Source organism: Macaca mulatta, chromosome 20, assembly GCF_049350105.2.
Source record: "Macaca mulatta isolate MMU2019108-1 chromosome 20, T2T-MMU8v2.0, whole genome shotgun sequence".
In the NCBI taxonomy this organism is placed as follows: domain Eukaryota; kingdom Metazoa; phylum Chordata; class Mammalia; order Primates; family Cercopithecidae; genus Macaca; species Macaca mulatta.
In genome coordinates, this window is record NC_133425.1 from 68672428 (window position 1) to 68687115 (window position 14688).

General features: G+C 37.8%; 1 protein-coding gene across 1 annotated transcript in view; it reads left to right on the plus strand.

Annotated features, from left to right (window-relative positions):
* HYDIN (HYDIN axonemal central pair apparatus protein) overlaps positions 1–14688 on the plus strand; it is a 469694-nt gene that overhangs the window by 98701 nt on the left and 356305 nt on the right. Inside the window, exons 4-7 of the mRNA XM_077984568.1 lie at positions 1164–1320; positions 3084–3209; positions 9553–9672; positions 12910–13044. Coding sequence (XP_077840694.1) covers positions 1186–1320; positions 3084–3209; positions 9553–9672; positions 12910–13044 — 516 coding nt within the window. The 5' untranslated portion in view covers positions 1164–1185. The remainder of the gene's footprint in view (positions 1–1163; positions 1321–3083; positions 3210–9552; positions 9673–12909; positions 13045–14688) is intronic.

Here is a 14688-nt window from a genome sequence, read left to right on the forward strand (position 1 = left end):
TCCTTTTTTAAAATTTCATATTAATTTCCTTTGGTGTTTTACTGGTTTATTTCAGTGTGCCTTATTATATTTTCCTTCAAATCTACTTTCCTTTATACAGCTCTTCCTCCTATGTCTTGGTCTGGTACTTCCTTACTGTCTTGTGAGGTTTTTTTTTTTTTTTTTTTTTTTTAATGGTTTTAGGGTTTTTAATTTGATATTTTATCAAGAATTTATAGTTAGTTCTAATTTTTAGCACAATGATTGGATAACCTAGCCTGCTATTAATAAAAATAGAAATCCCTACCTAGTCATAGATGGTTTTCTGAAGTTGCAAGTGTTCTGCCAGAAGTCTGAACAAGAATATGCAAAAGGGAGATGCCATATTTCTTTGATTCAGAGATATTGGGTGGCTATTCACTGGCTTATTTATGACTATAAGCTTTAAAACTTTTCCCAGAAATTTCCTTTCCCCATCTTATGTCATGCTATTTTGAACTCTGTCCAGCTGTGAAGGCCTGTGACCTTGTGTTTATTCTGTTTGAAGCGTTGATTCTCATAAGAGAGAGCTTTCAAATATGTAGATAAATTATCAAACTATTTAGTATGTTTAATTGGGCAGCGTTTGTTTTTCTCATTGGGAAGATAAAAGGGGCAAAATGTAGAAATAACTCGTATTCCCATGTCTTCCTGAGCTTAGTCTAGAATCCCTTATTTTGTCTAAAATGGATTCTAGATCTTGGGAGGAGGATAAATCAAGTCACATGGAATAGAATCCTTTGTTAAGATATTTGTTCCAAGCATTTGGATTTTGGAAGATCAGTATTTTCTAAACTTTCCTGTATGCGGGCGGATCACGAGGTCAGGAGATCGAGATCATCCTGGCTAAAACGGTGAAACCCCGTCTCTACTAAAAAAAAAAAAATACAAAAAACTAGCTGGGCAAGGTGGCGGGTGCCTGTAGTCCCAGCTACTCGGGAGGCTGAGGCAGGAGAATGGCGTAAACCCGGGAGGCGGAGCTTGCAGTGAGCTGAGATCCGGCCACTGCACTCCAGCCTGGGCGACAGAGCGAGACTCTGTCTCAAAAAAAAAAAAAAAAAAAAAAAAAAAAAAAAAAAAATTGTGACCTGTATTCAGGAATTAACTGTATTTGTTCTAAGACTTTTTTTTTTTTTCACTCTTAGGTGAGAAAAAAAATTACTAAAAATGACAAGTAGAAGACTTGAGGAGTCCATGGGGGCTGTTCAGATGGGATTGGTCAATATGTTCAAAGGATTTCAAAGCAAGGTTTTGCCACCCCTGAATCCAAAGGTGGTTACAGAAGAAGAAGTAAACCGAATGGTAGTGTATCAGGGAATTAATATGTAAAATACTTAATGCAATCTCCTTAGGAGAATGACAATTGCTATTTGGCATTCTCAGAATGCCAAACAGAATTACTGACTGATTAATATCAATTTAGTTATAATGGTATCTTTCTGCAGAGTGTAGGTACCTTTTAAAGTCTGAGAAGTTTTGAAATTGCATACATACTTCAAAGTAGAGGCTTGATTTGCTTAATCAGTTGAAGTGAGACTTTACAAATGAACTCTTAAGATTTTCTAAATATTAGGTAGCACCATGACAAACCGTCATTTGTTTAGTTCAAAAACAGTCAAATATCAGAATTTCATAGGATTCAACCTAATTATTTACTGCCTACTGATTGTCAAGAGTAATTTTTGTTTGTATATTTATAGAACACAGAGCATTACAATGACTAAGTGGTATTTAAGAAAAATATGTATTTTTCCTATTCTTTAAAATAAAACGTATTTATAGCTTTAATTATTTATGATTGGTGATAATTTAATTATGAACCACATGCTATAGAAAATATTAGTAAAAATGTATAGTGCCAGGGATAGTATTCACTACATTTTAAAAACCAATCTTAAGTTGCATTCCAATTAGAGAAATAAAATCAATCATTATTCTCTTTTATGGTGGTTGTTGGTACATATTTAAAGAAACTCCTGGCATTTTGCTTGTAAGACCTAATTGTTTTAATTTAAATCACAATATAGCTGATACCTCTTAACATTTTATTATCCTTATCTGGGTTCCAATCAAAAAGAACTTAACCAAGTTGAAAGCTGTATTAGAAATATACCTTCATTTAAATGGATTCAATCACAGCAATAAAATTTGTAGAAAAATAAGCATTCGTAAAAGACATTGTATTTAACCCAAGGCAACATAAATCAGCTAAGTTATATACCCTCAAATGTTTTTAAAAAGTCTTGGCATATACTTAAGCATTATGTAGCTGCCAATGATCATAATTTCCCTGCATATAAAGCAGGAACATTCTAGAACCACAATAACTATCATTGGTTCTGGGTAACTAATCCCTTGTTGGGTTCGTTTTATTTAAATACTGGGTTACTTTTTTTTTCTCACAACATTGGAAAGGGTAAAAGCATTTTGTCTTCTTACTGAGGTGTGTGAATGTGACTGTGGGATCTGCTGATTAGCTTAGAGCTCTTTCAAAGTGAGGTCTAAATGTGCTCTTGTGATGTCTCTAAAGTTCAAACTCATTCCTAAGTGATGTAGTCACACTTCCTAGATCTTTGCAATTTTATAAGATTTCTCTCTAACATCGTATCATAGTTAAACACCCAAAAGCTTTGTTTGCATATTGTAATGTTAATTGAGAAACGGAAGTATTTCAAACTCCTGATTTTTGAAGCCCTTGAGTGACTTTACAAACTGAGAGTTTTATGCACAGATGCCTCTTCTGAGCATAAATGTTAAGCTCTTTGGACATGTTCCTGTGCAATTTCTTGACTTTTTTCTCTCAGGTTCTTTGGTGTGATTCCTTTAGAATCATAAGGAAACAGCAACCACATGTCATTTTCAGTTACTGTGCAAAGACCTCAAAAGTGGATGGGTACTTCTCTTATATAATTTACTTATTTTAAATATTTTATAAGGGAACTTAGTGGCATTCCAGAATTATCCTGAAAGCTGCAAACACAAATTATTAATTACTGGTACTTATGAAAATACTTTTTCAGTACAACCACTTATGAATCTTTGGTTCTTATTGTTTTACATCCTAGCTTACACCCTCAGAGTTCCTGAAGGAAATGTCCCTCACCACTGAGCAGAGACTGGCAAAAACACGTTTGATGTGCCGACCACAGATCATCGAACTCTTAGATATGGGGGAAACAACACATCAGAAGGTAGCTGCTCTCTGTCATACTTGCATATAAAGTGGGCCCTGGCACAACACGAAAATTCCAGAACAATAACTAAGTAAAATTTGTTTCCTGGCTACCTAATCCTTTATTGGGTTTGTTTTCAGTCCTCCTTTTCTGCCTCTGAATATCTTCATATCTTTGATTTGGTATGGTGAAGACTGCAATAAATAAGTGCAAACCTCTTTTAAAATGACTTTTGACTAGTCACACTTCTTTCTTAGCTATTTCTGAATACTATTTGACACCATAGTTTATACAGGGTAGGAGTAACTCTAAGAATTTTATTAGTCAAGCCCAATTAAGTTATTATCTTAGTGTAACAAATAATCTCTCCTTATCTGAGCTGTCCACTAGAAAAGAAGGAGTTGGAATTTTTAATTAAAGTAGGCATTCGTTGTCTGTTCTGGCTCATTTCCAATAACAGACGTATACTTTTAGTCTCCAAAGAATAGCGATTTTATCATGTTTCTATATTCGAATATAAACCATACATTCCAGGCTTTAGGAGCATATGATTATAAAAGTTCTGGTTTCCTGTTTTTAAATTAATTTATTAAATTAAAAACAAATTAAATTAATTAAATTTTAATTAAATTAACAATTAACTAAACTGTTAATTAATTTAACAATTTTAATGGTGGCTTAAACTGGAATGGTGGTGGAGAACATGGTGAGAAGTGGTATGATTAAAGATACATTTGTGAAGGCAGAAATGTATCTTTACTTTTTTTTTTACTTTAATGTGTCTTGTCTTTACTTTTTAAAATCTTTTACTTTTAATTCACAAATTATGGTATGAACCTCCAATAGTTAGGCTGCTGAGGAGATTAACCTCTTCTCAAAGAGTTCTGCAGAATTTTCCTCTGAAAATTCCTGAGAGTTTTTCAATGTTATGTTCCTCATGAAGAATGAGTGAGGCTTGTCTGCTCTTACTGCTACACCATTGCTTCCCTTGTCTAGGATTTGCATAAACTTCACTGTTCTGAGCATTGCTAACTTTTTATTGCTTTGTCTGCTCCCCACAACCACCCTCCAAATTTGAGGGGAGGGAACGTGGTCTTTTCCAAGACATTTCTTCTAATTAAGGGCCATTTCCTCTTTTTTGAAAGCATAACACATATCAGGCTATGCGGAGTTTTTCATGTGTACTACTAGTGTATGTATTTTAATGGGTTTTGACTCTGCTATAAAGGATGAGGCAATCAGATACTTTACATTACACTTTCTCTCCTCTCCTCTTTAATTTAGTTGGTTATTTTTAATTTATATTCTGAAATTTAATCATTTATCTCTTAGATGGGTGACAGTCATCTACTAATTTCTTCAATAAGAGCTTATGAAGACTGTATTTCTTTGTTTTTTGTGTTTTATAATATTTGTGTCTTGCCTTTATACTGAACTGCAGATTTGTTACTTATGAAATTCTTGGGCCACAAATTGTCATAACAGTTTTGCAGGCATTTTTCCCATGACTTTCTGACTTTAAATAATGGTATGTAGAAGTCAGAAGCCAGCTTGATTTTTCCCCCTATAAGTTAATCTTTGAGCTCATGTGCCCAAAGATTGATTGTTATTATTTAAAGTTCAGTATTAGGATACCACTACATTTTTCCTGAGGTACTGTGGGCCTTTATTTTATTTTTAGAAAGTTTTTCTTGAATTATCAAGTATTTTTTCATATCATTTTTCAATTATGAATATGTTGGACCTTCTTTGTCTGCCCTTCTTCTAAAGCTTGCATTTCCTCTCTTATTCATTTTTAACTTTCTGTTCGTTTCCATTGCATTGTCATTACATTCATTAGGCTATCCTCTGTGTCCCTTACTTTGAGTTATGTATATATTTCTTTTATGCTTCATTTTTGACCAGACCAGACCTGGTTCAACAGACCTCTTTCATCATCCCACTTCTCACCACTTCCTCCACCACCATTCCAGTTTAAGCCACCATTATGTAGAATACTGACATGGCCTTCCTGTTTCCATCTCATTCTCCCTCTGCCCCCGTTATCACAAAGCAGTAAAAGTAATTTTCAAAATGTAAATCAGAACATATTGCTTCCATGTTGTCTCATAGCATTTGATACAGTGAGCATCTCTTTTTTGTACCCTTTTATTCACTTATATCTGACCTGGCATACTCATTTGATTTTCTTCCTACTTTTCACTGGTTGATTTTTGCTTATTTTATTTGTTGGATTATTCACTCATTTCTGATCACTAAATATTAGAGCTCCCAGTACTTGGTACTTGAACTTCTTTCTCTTCTAGACTCACACCTTAGGTGACCTCTTCTAGGAAAAAAGGCTTTAAATTCTACTTTTTGATGATTACTTTTATATCTGTATCTCCTGCCACTGTCTATCCCCTGAAATCTAGATCATATAGTCAGCTTAATGTATGGTTGGCAGCTCAAACTTAATATATTTAAGATCTAATTGTAACTTTACATTCCATCTCTAAAAGCCTGATCTTTCCTCTTTGTCTCTTTCCTCCTGCTTTTCATACCCCCACTTATCTGTTTTCCTAGACCAAACACTTTGGAGTTGTATTCCTGATGCCTCTCTTCTTTTTACATCTTATGATCCAGTGATAAGTGCTATAAATTCTGCCTTCACAAATGTATCTTTAATCATACCACTTCTCACCATGTTCTCCACCACCATTCCAGTTTAAGCCACCATTATCTAGAATATCAAAATTGCCTCCCTGTTTCCATCTCGTTCTCCCCCGCCCCCATTATCACAAAGCAGTAAGAGTGATTTTTTAAAATGTAAATCAGAACATGTTACTTCCATGTTCAAAACCATCCAGTGATGTCCCATTACTCACATAATAAAATCTAAACTCAGTGCCATAACCTCTAAGGTCCTGTACCATCTAGTCCTGCCTCCCTCACGGACCTCTTTGCTTTCTTTTTTGTTGTTGTTGTTGTCATCGTTGTGTTGTTGTTTTGTTTTGAGACGGAGTCTCACTCTGTCGCCCAGGCTAGAGTGCAGTGGCGCGATCTCGGCTCACTACAAGCTCCGCCTCTTGGGTTCACGCCATTCTCCTGCCTCAGCCTCCCGAGTAGCTGGGATTACAGGCGCCCGCCACCACACTCGGCTAATTTTGTTTTTGTATTTTTAGTAGAGACGGGGTTTCACCGTGTTAGCCAGGATGGTCTCGATCTCCTGACCTCGTGATCTGCCTGCCTCGGCCTCCCAAAGTGCTGGGATTACAGACGTGAGCCTCTTTGCCTTCTACTCTTCTCCCTCTCATTCTCACTGCATTTCCCCTATGCTGCTCTTCAGACACTCAAAGACAATTTCCACCTGAAGGACTTTGCACTTGCTTTCCCTTCTAACTGGAGTGCTATTCTAAAATCTTAGCGTGACTTGCTTCAGACCTCTACTTAGAAGTCATCTCAGAGAGGCCTTCTCTTGACTGCCTATCTAAAAGAGCAGCTACCTGCCAGTCCCCTACCTCCTTGTCCTGCTTTAGCTTTTTTACACAGCCTTTTCACTACCTGACTTTATGTTCTGTATTTCTATATTTTTTGTATGATCGCTTGAGCTTCAAGAATGTCAACTTCATGAGGTTAGGGCTTTTCTTGCTTTATTCACTATGTTTAGCATACAAAAAAGAACGTGGCACATGTTGGAAACTCAATATTTATTGAATGAGGACATGAATTTTTAATCTCTCCTAACTGCTCACTTCTTTACGTTCTTAAATATTTGCTTTGTGCTCTTTGATTTTTTTTTTTCCATTATGCTCTTTGAGCTTATGGTGAAATGGTGTAGTTAAGACTGATTGCTTCATGGCAGAAATTTAATTAGCCAGAAATTAAAGAGTATATACTGTATTATTCCACTTATATAATCAAGAAAACTAACCTATGATGTGAGAAGTAGATTACCTGTGTTACCTTTGTCATAAATCAAGTGACGGTGTATTTAATAATTGGTTTGGAGGCTTTCTAATCTGGTACATTTATTTTTATGATAAATCTTGTGCTAACATCTCATTATTATTACTGTGGTAAGTAACAGTATATGATATGTAATAATATAATTATCATGTTGTGCTACATGATATAGCAAATCCTCCTATCTTGCTCTTCAAATGTATCTTGTCTATTCTTGTTCCTTTGCATTTCCATGTAAATTCAATCAGCTTTTTTGTTTCAAAAAAAATCTGTTGGGATTTTTAAAAATATATTGCATTGAATTTTTAGATAAATTTGGGGAGTATTTGACATCCTGAAAATATTGAGTCTTTTAATTCATGAAAATAGTATATTCCTGCATTCAATTAGGTCTTCCTTAATTTCTCTCAATAATGTTTTTAGTTTCTGGACAAAGGTCTTACACATCTTTCATTAGATTTATTTCTGTGTGTTTTACATTTTAGGATAGTATTTTAAGTAACATTGTTTATAAATTTCATTTCCTAAATGTTCATTGCTAGTACCTAAAAATAGAATTTGTTTTTGTATGTTGACCTTGTACTCAGTGACCTTGATAAATCACTTATTAATTCTAATAAGAGAATTATTAGAATGATTTATTTGTAGGTTATTTTGAATTTTCGAAATAAACAATTACTTTGCCTGGGGAAAATGACAGTTTTCTTTCTTCTTGTTTTGAGTTCTAGTACTAAAACAACCTTGAATTTCTGAGATGAACCCAGCTTGGTCATGATGTGTTATCATTTTTATATAGTGCTGGTACCAGTTTTAGTTTCAGTTTGCAAATTTTTTTTTCCTCTCTCTCTTTCTTTGTTTCTTCTATCTGTCTATCTATCTATGGTTTATGAATGAGACTGGCCTACAGTTTTCTTTTCCCTTAGTGTCTTTCTCAGGTATATAAAGGAGGTTATGTTAACATTATAGATGAGTTGGGAGACATTTCATTTTTTGTTTTTCTTTTCTTTGGGACAGTTTCTATAATACTTGAGTTGTTTCTTTTATGTTTGGTAGAATTTTCTTATAAAGCTGTCTGGGTTTGGAGTTTTCTCTGTAAAAGGTTTTTATTTACAGATCTAATTTCTGTAATAGTTTTAGAGCTATTCAGGTGTTCTGTTTCTTCTTGTGCCAGTTTTGATGCATTTTTATTGTATTTTTCTAGAAGTTTGTATTTTTACCTATATTTTCACATTTATTGACATAATAGTTATTTATTATCTTTTTACTGAGTTCAGGTTCTATTGTAATATTCCCATTTCCATTCTTTGTATTTGTTCTTTGTGCCTTCTGTCTTATTTTCTTGATCAAACTTACTAGGTATTTCGTCAATTTTATTAATCTTTTTAAAGACCTGAAGTTTGCTTTGTTGTTTTTATAGTATAGTTACTTTTATTTCATTAATTTCCTCTCTTGTTTTTGTCATGTCAATTTTTTTCTTTCTTTGGATTTATTTTGCTATTTATTCTAACTTATTAAGATGGATACTTACAGCTACAGTTTTCAAACTGTGTGCCAAGGTGCCCCAGGGTGCAACCGTGAACTCGCAGGGCATCATCAGATAGTCTGAATTTTCAGGGGAAACCTGGAAATACCCAAAATCGATTGGATGCTAAACAGGCTACTAGCTTGGGGTAATTCATAGTTTCAGCTTTAGATGATACTATACACTTTGATGATGTCATGCTTTACAAACCTAGCTCCTCAGTGGTTGGTCAAATAAAAAGCAAGTACTTTGTGAAAATCAGAATAGAAACAGGAAATGAGGGGTGCAAGACCAATTTGTGCAGTGCCCAATCAGCGCACACATCCCATTAGTAAGCTAGTTATTTGTATTATTTTTTTGTATGATGAGAATTCATTTAGGGTAACCACATATTTACCCCTTTATTACTCTCCTTTCCTTCCTGCATCACTGAACTTCTAAGAGAAATTCTCATCTCCGTAAAGAATACCCTTTGGTATTTTCTTTAGAAGTTGGTGACAACATTTTTCAATTTTTATTTCTCTGAAAATATGTTTATTCAAACTTTGTTTTTGAAGGGACTTTCCCCAGGTAAAAAATACTATGCCTGCAGAGTTTTTTTTTCAGAATTTAAAACGTTTTATTCCTCTGCCTTCTGACTTGTGTTACGTTGAAAAGTAGGCATGCGCTTTTGCTCCTTGAAAGTTAAATACTCTATTTTTTCCCTCTAGTTTCTTTTACACATTCTTTTGTCCTGTGTTTTCAGTGCTTTTACAATGATGTACCTGGGTATGGATTTCTTTTTGCATATTTCGCATGTTTAGTTTTAATATCCATAGATCTATGTAGTATTATCTTCCCCAGTCATTTTTGTCAATGTATGACTATAACAATAATTTACTCTTTCAATTGCAGTTTTCAGGAATTGACCTGGATCAGGCATTATTCCAGCCCTTTCCATCAGAAATTATATTTCAGAACTACACTCCCTGTGAAGTCTATGAAGTTCCACTGATTTTGAGGAACAATGACAAAGTGAGTATGTTCACTGGGGTAGGTGAACTCTTCCAGGATATATGAGAATGGGTTATAGTAAAGTGGGATCTTGAGGGATCTTTGATAAGTTCTTTAATTTGATAGATTTAGGAAAATAGTATGAAAACATGTTCTTTGATTGTAAACTTAATGAAGACAAGGCTGTATCTGTTTGTTGCTATATGTTGAGTCCTAACCAGTGCCTCACAAGTAGTGAACTCCCAACATGTGCACTAACTTCTGTTGATTAAAGGATTGACCAGATGAATGTCACAGGGTTCTCATGTATGACAAATTGGGCTAGGTTTTTACTTAAGACAGGGAAATTACTATTAATGCTTATGTAGTCTTCATTAGAGACACCATTTCCCCAATTCAAGATATAAACTCTACTCCTGAGAACTGCAATTGTTGAGCATATATGTATGTGTATGTGTGTGTGTGTGTGTGTATGTGTGTGTGTGTGTGTATATATTTTTTTTTTTTGAGACAGAGTTTTGCTCTTGTTGCCCAGGCTGGAGTGCAATGGCATGATCTCGGCTCACTGCAACCTCCACCTCCCGGGTTCAAGCGATTCTCCTGCCTCAGCCTCCCAAGTAGCTGGGACTATACAGGCATGCACCACCACACCCAACTAATTTTGTATTTTTAGTAGAGACAGGGTTTCTCCATGTTGGTCAGGCTGGTCTCGAACTCCTGAACTCAGGTAATCCACCCACCTTGGTCTCCCAAAGTGCTGGGATTATAGGTGTGAGCCACCGCGCCTGGCCAAGCATTTGTATTTATATTCTCCAATGCATTTATATTCTGCAAATTGTACCTTTTAAAACCCCTTCTTTTCACTTCTAAAAAATGTAGGTCCCTTTCCTTCTTTTCTGTCTTCTCCTTTCTACAGAAGATAGCCTTCAGAGTTTGTCTACAGTCAGTTTTGGAAGGCTTCTCTCACTGTCTGTCTTGTCTCTTTGCGATTGTAACGGAAGATTTCTTTTTCAGCCTTATGACTTTTTCTTTAGAGATAAATTAGGGTTTCTTTCAAGAAAAGATATTAAATGCCTGAAGAGTTTCTTGACACTTAACAATAATGAAAGAAAGAGTAATGCGGAAGTTCAGCATGAAGCACACTTGAGTGTGAAAAGTAATAAGATGGGGAGGAAAGCATTGGAGAGATGGGAAATTTGGGCGTAAAGACAAGGAGGAATACTTTCAGGGGTCTAAGAATGTGGAGACAAAAAATTCTATTTATAAGACAAAATGGAAAATAAGTGAAGACTATGCAAGAATCCAAAGCAAATGGGAAGACTTGCAGTTATATTTGGTACAGCCGCTCATTAAGGGAATCAGTGATGCCTTGCAGAGATCAATGGGGTGACTTAGTGACAGCAAAGCCAGACTCTGGAGAAAATAGTCTGTTTCATTTTTTTCTGCAGTAGCGTTAGTAAGAGAAGCTCATGGGCAGAAGTGAAAGAGAAGGAAAAGAACCGGAGGTGCACAAGGTTGTGCTCCTAGACCTCCAGAAGAGGTGCGTTGCACAGACAGGAGGGCTCTGTCTTTTCATGCACTTCAGTTCTCACTTCTGACTCCCTTTTTCCATTTCTATATTACTTTTGACTCTTGCTGAGATATTTTTAGGCTACTAAAGTGGTACAGTCCAAAGCATCCTTTGGTCACCCCTCTCTGACCTTAAACAAGAAATGGTCATCAGTGGTTGTTTAATAGCAACTCGGGGTAAAGGGCATGTGTGAGTTTTGTCTGCCAGATGCTCAGTTCTCATGGATGACACAACATCTCTTGATAAGATGCAGCCAGAGTGCTGGCCACATGGAAAGAGGGTCCCATCCTAGGAACGTCCAGCTACTAACAAGCAGACAGTTCTCTCCAGGCGAGGCAGGCTTGTCTTCTGGTGACTCCAGGACCCTCATACCAGGTGGCTGATGTAACCCTGCTCTTCTGCTTCCTTAGTTCACACTCTTATAAAGAACCATGGGGAGAGATTTGGGGCCCCAAGAAATGCTTTCTGTGCCGTTTACCTTTTATTTGCTTCCTCACTGTTGTGGGGTACAAAAGATAGAGCCTGTCAGGTTCTTATTTTTGTGTCTCCATCTCTCACACACAAGGATAAGAATGAACCAGAACACTTACTATTTTAATTGGGTTACAATGATAAGGACCCATACTCCAGAGTCAGATTGATCTGGGTTCAGATCCCAGCAGAAGAATTAGACTTTAAAAGAATGGAGCTGTTGGGAGGTGCTCTGAGGCTGTGCTGGGGGATATCCTGATGCTCTTTGCTCTTGCTTTGTGGTGTGTTTACTCAGGACCATCCCATGGAGAGGTGGGGTGGAGTTTGGCTGGGACTTGACTCGCAGCACCTTTGCTTGGTGAAGCTGTACCATTTTGGGCAAGGGTCTGTAGCATGGGAGTCATAATGAAGCTCACAGGTTATGGTGAGGATGAGGTGGCATGTCATGTGCTGTAGATGGGCCATTGAAGGGGTGCAGGAAGTGTGACTTCTTCTCTCAGAGCAGTTCTCAAATGCTCAAATGTTGGGAAATCCAGCTTAACTCTGTTATGTGGGTGACGTTTGAGCTGATTAAGGAGTTAGCCCTTGAAGATAGTCACTTTTATTTTTATTTATTTATTTATTTATTTATTTATTTATTTATTTATTTTTGAGACAGTCTTGCTCTGTCCTCCCAGGCTGGAGTACAGTGGCCCAATCTCAGCTTACTGCAACCTCTGCCTCTTGGGTTCAAGTGATTCTCCTGCCGCAGCCTCCCCAGTAGGTGGGATTACAGGCGCATGCTACCACATCCAGCTAATTTTTTGTATATTTAGTAGAGACGGGGTTTCACCGTATTAACCAGGATGGTCTCGATCTCCTGACCTCGTGATCTGCCCGCCTCGGCCTCCCAAAGTGCTGGGATTACAGGCATGAGCCACCACGCCCAGCCGATAGTCAATTTTAAATGATTTAATTTAAAAATGAATAAAGACTTGCAATAATAATAAAAATAAGTAAGAACAATAATGTTAATAAAAATTAAAACTAAAAGGTAGTGTGTGCTTACTTTTTATGGGATAAAGATAAGTACTGTCATCTCCTTGTATAGTTGAGAAAACTGAAATTCAACCCTGACCAAGGTCACATGTCTAGTAAATAGTTGATGGAGATTTCAGTCTATGTTTAACTCTCTGCTTTTTCACACGCACAGTGTTTATCATCATGTTTCCCTGCAGATTCCAAGGTTGGTGAAGGTTGTGGAAGAAAGTTCGCCTTACTTTAAAGTAATCAGCCCCAAAGATATTAGTCACAAAGTGGCTCCTGGAGTGCCTTCCATATTCCGAATCCTCTTTACTCCGGAGGAGAACAAGGTAATACCAGGACTGGCAAGAAATTGGACACTTGTACTGGCAGATTGAAATTCAATTCTGAATATTTGCAGAGGTGGTGGTGGTGGTGGTGGTGTTGGTGGTATTGGTGGTAGTGCTGGAGGGTGGTGGTGGTGGTGGGTAGTGGTGGTAGTGTTGGTGGTGTTGGTAGTATAGGTGGTGGTGATATTGCTGCCATTGATGGTGGTGATGGTGTAGATGGTAGTGGTGGTGTTATTGATGTTGGTACTGGTGTTGTTACTATTAGTAGTGTTGGTGGGTAGTGGTGGGTGACGGTGGTGGTGTGTGTAGATGGTGATGGTATTAGTAGTATGGTAGTATAGTTGGTGGTAATATTGTTGTCATTGATAGTGATGGTGTGGTGGTATAGATGGTGGTGGTATTGTTGTCACTGATGGTGGTGGTAGTGGTGTTGTTAGTATTTGTAGTGTTGGTGGGTGGTGGTGGTGGTGTAGACGGTGGTGGTATTGGTAGTATTGATGGGTGATGGTGATGGTGGTGTAGATGGTGGTAGTGCTGTCATTGATAGTGGTGTAGGTGGTGGTAGTCATGAGAGAAGTGCTGAGACAAAGGATAAAGATTTTGGCTTCTAGGAAGTTTGGGGCCTTAGTGGTTATGACTTTCCTCCCCAGATTCTAACTAGTTTGCGAAAGAGACCCAAGACTCAAACATAATATCATAGTATTGGCCTCAGTAATGGTAAAGCTAGAGCTGAGAGCAGAGGCCTGCCTGGCCTGCTCACACCGTCAGCTCACAGGCAGTCTAGGAAGAACCTGCAGTCAAAAAGGAGGCCATTTTCTGTCAGCACCACTGCAGTGGTGGGGAGGGGAATGGAGCCCAATCTCACTCTCCTCAGTCATAGAAATTCCAGTTCCTCCTAGGAGGGAAGGAGCAGGTATGGGGGCCTGAGGGTGGTGGCTTCCTCCCCACCCCTTCTCCAGGGAGTAGGATCGTTGGTCAAGTTTTCTTCTCTGTGGGCCTAAATGGGGACTTATGAGGAGGAGAAAAGAGTTTTACCAGCATGATTGAAGGAGTGAGGACAGAGAACAAGTCTTAAATATGCAGAACAAAATGCAGGCTGTATATCATGTTAATAGCAGGCATGCTTATCTGTGTTGCATTCTTATGGTTGGAATCAGTAGAGCGCAGTGGAGTCAGACAGAACTAGCTTGGAGTCCTTGCTTCCCCACTGCTAGTACCTATCGGCTGCCGTCGATATCATTACCAGTATTCCCTCTACTATTGCTGTTGTTACTACTTTTCTGGAGAGCAAGGATAGAGAATTTAATGTGGCTTGTCAAGTATGTACTCCTTGTGGTGAGTGGTTAAAACTTCCATTATAGGCCGGGCGCGGTGGCTCACGCCTGTAATCCCAGCACTTTGGGAGGCCGAGGCGGGCGGATCACAAGGTCAGGAGATCGAGACCACGGTGAAACCCCGTCTCTACTAAAAATACAAAAAATTAGCCGGGCGCGGTTGTGGGCGCCTGTAGTCCCAGCTACTCGGGAGGCTGAGGCAGGAGAATGGCGTGAACCCGGGAGGCGGAGCTTGCAGTGAGCCGAGATCGCGCCACTGCACTCCAGCCTGGGCGACAGAGCGAGACTCCGTATCAAAAAAAAAAAAAAA